This window comes from Vigna angularis (assembly GCF_016808095.1).
Source record: "Vigna angularis mitochondrial DNA, complete sequence".
Taxonomy (NCBI): Eukaryota; Viridiplantae; Streptophyta; class Magnoliopsida; order Fabales; family Fabaceae; genus Vigna; species Vigna angularis.
The window spans coordinates 169,503-172,500 of record NC_021092.1 but is presented as its reverse complement, the minus strand read 5'-3'; the positions used below and the strand labels follow the sequence as shown (position 1 = coordinate 172,500).

Here is a 2,998-nt window from a genome sequence, read left to right as displayed (position 1 = left end):
AAAATAGGAAAACGTTGATGACTCCGACTTGAAGCCCGAATCCTATAATCCAATGGGAATAGGAGTGGGTTAATTGGGTCATCAGAACGCCTAATATCAATACATAAACAACTAGGAGGGTTTGGATGCCCTCTCTCTTATTCGCGAGAAGTACTTCGGCCAAGGGCTGCTTTATCCTTTGGGCTTTCAAAAGAAAGAAGGTCACGAATAGTCCATTGGATATAAGGAAAATACCACTTAAAAGAAAAAAGGTCATTATTGATTGAGCTAGCAAAGACCCTAGAATCAAATTGAAGATGAGATCTAATAAAAAAGGGATGAGGAGTTCCATTCCAGTTGTCGAAAAGAGCGAAAAAAATAGAAGAGAGCCTGCTGCTCCAATGAAGGTTAAATGTATAAGTATTTGATTTAGACCGTAGTCTAAAGAAATAAGATTCAAAAAAGCGATACCAAAAAAAGGTATCAAATAGAAGAGTGGTTCTATTCTAGCTTTGTGATATATAGATTCGTTTGGAATAGAGAAGAATCTACCATATAGTCTAAGAAAGAGCAATTCGGTCACCAGACCGAATCCCCATTCACCCATTTGAGGATGAAAGAAGATTCGGGAGAGGAGCACCGCAAACAAAATGAAATCCAAGAAAACATCATACTTCAAAAACAAATAAACATGAAACGCGATTAATAGGAGGAGAAAAAGCCCGACAAGAAAGCAGCAAGGATTCGGTATGTGTAAAATATAGAAAATCAGAATGTTATTCAAAACAAAAGAAAGAAGAGAAAGGCTTCTTTCTTCTAAACTTTTTGCGAAAAAAAGAAAAAATATGGCCGAAGAACCCCCCACCAGTATGAGAGGCGAGGCCACTTCGCCTGGAAACCATAGGGCATTCAAAATACCCGGAACGATATTTGAAATAAAGAGAAACATTGTACCTAGCATTTTAATGTCAGATTTACTTTCCCCGACCTTTTTTTTTGCCCTATCACTAGTGATTACTCCCGATCCGAAGCACCCCTTTTCCATTCATAGAGATTGGGGTTTTTCTGCACCATATTTGGATCTGCCTCTTCTTCGATCCGGAATTCCCAACAAATCCTTGACTCCTCGAATACAATGGGATTTCACACCTGGCAAATCTTTCACTCTACCTCCTCTTATTAACACCATAGAATGTTCCTGCGAATTATGACCTTCGCCCGGAATGTGAGCAAATATATCATGTCGATTGCTCAATCGTACTTTGGCTATCTTACGTGGAGCTGAATTTGGTTTTTTCGGTGTTCTCGTTGAAACACGCGGGCGTACTCCTTGCTTCTGGGGACATTGATCCGAAGCTCGAGTACGGTCCGTGCGCCGTTTTTCTTCTCTACCATGACGAATCAATTGATTTAATGTAGGCATCGCTCTTTCCTTTGTCCTTCCTATTTTTGCCCTATCACTAGTGATTACTCCCGATCCGAAGCACCCCTTTTCCATTCATAGAGAGATCCAATCGTCAAAATCAATAAAAAGGCCATCATAGACCAAGATCCAAACGGATCAATCTTGTTGGGAGGTACTGCCCAAGGAAAGGAAAAGGTTACTTCCGGATCAGGAATAATAAATAAAATGGAAACAAGATAAAATCGTATATCGAAACGACTTCTGGCATCACCGAAAGGATCGAAACCACATTCGTAGGCCGACAATTTTTCTGGATAGGTCGAACTATTGGAAGCAAAGGGAAAAGGAAGACCGAGTAAGATCAAAGAAACTAGCAGACTGATCACTAAATAGATACAAATAGGTGCAAATTCTGACATAACCACAAACCACTTGGTTCTTTCGCTCCTTGCTGGCGGAGCGGCATACCGAAAAAAAAGGAAAAAGCCCTTTATCGGTATCGGATTCGAACCGATGTTGCCTATTTATTAAGGGCGAACTGATCGACTTGCATGTGTTAAGCATCTTTCTCAAAGTAGCATGATTGGACCTTCCTCTTTCTCTTACTTAGATAGAGGAGAGAGCACGTAAGACTTTCTTTTCTACGATCTTTCTTCTCTTATTTGTTTTATTATGACTTGGCCGTGTGGAACATGGATTAGCATTATGTCATTCCTACTAGTGATCACCCATCCAGGATTTGAAGAAGAAGCGCCATATGAGGACTTCGAGATCAAATATAAGATGTTTCTTTCCATTCCTCGCGAGCCACTTATTTCTCCGAAACAAGAGAGAAAAGTGATTTTCCTCCTTTTTCCCAATAAGTCGACGGCGTTACACCATTGGGATACTTCGAATAAACTAGAGTACATATAGGATACACCGGTGCTCAAACCTTTTCTAAAGATATCTTCCAAACTCTTGGGGTCGTTGCTCCGGATTTTGTTCCCCCGGTTTGAAACCAGTTGGTTGCGTAGTTTTAGAATTCTGCTGATCCCAAGTACTCCATCTCCATCATTGCATATGGGAATATAAAAAGTAAAGAGGAAAAGGCATGACCAGAAGAATTGTGTGAAATAAGTGAATTTATCCAGTTGAGGCATGATTGATTGAGAAAGAATGATTCCCTCCGGACAGAAAGAGAGTCCCTTCATGTAGGAGTAGTGAGTGATATGTGGTTGGTTGTTGACCAAAAAAGACATGGGAAAAGGAAAGCACTCACTGAGTTACTTACGAATCAGAAAGATTGAGGCTGACTATGGCCTCAGATGATTAGGCGGGGCAGGAAACCTCTCCTAAACCATTGACGTCTAAAAAAAATACAAGTCGTTTTAAAAAATAGGATTGCCGTGCTTTTAGGACTCAAAGTAACGATCCTTCTCCCTCCTGTTGGGGAATTCTTATGAAGACAATCGCTCTTGCCTTCCCCGGTCCAACAGCGATAGTTATCTGTGTGTTTTTTTTTTGTGCTGTAATAAGAAAGATGTTGCTATTCTACGATGTGGCGTTCCAGAAAGACTAACTTAACACTTTATCATTCACACCGACCAGCTAGTGCGCTGTCACTTGGTATCG

General features: G+C 40.6%; 3 protein-coding genes across 3 annotated transcripts; all 3 read right to left on the bottom strand.

Moving 5' to 3' along the window:
* Positions 1-1,024: 1,024 nt before the first annotated feature.
* On the bottom strand, positions 1,025-1,402 carry rps12 (ribosomal protein S12). Its single transcript has one exon. It carries the CDS (start codon positions 1,400-1,402, stop codon positions 1,025-1,027), a length of 378 nt encoding a protein of 125 aa, YP_007889792.1.
* Positions 1,403-1,446: 44 nt separating this feature from the next.
* nad3 (NADH dehydrogenase subunit 3) lies at positions 1,447-1,803 on the bottom strand. The gene has a single exon. The coding sequence runs from the start codon at positions 1,801-1,803 to the stop codon at positions 1,447-1,449; it is 357 nt and encodes a 118-aa protein (YP_007889791.1).
* Positions 1,804-2,025: 222 nt separating this feature from the next.
* Positions 2,026-2,526, bottom strand: atp8 (ATPase subunit 8). The gene has a single exon. The coding sequence runs from the start codon at positions 2,524-2,526 to the stop codon at positions 2,026-2,028; it is 501 nt and encodes a 166-aa protein (YP_007889790.1).
* Between the last annotated feature and the right edge of the window lie 472 nt (positions 2,527-2,998).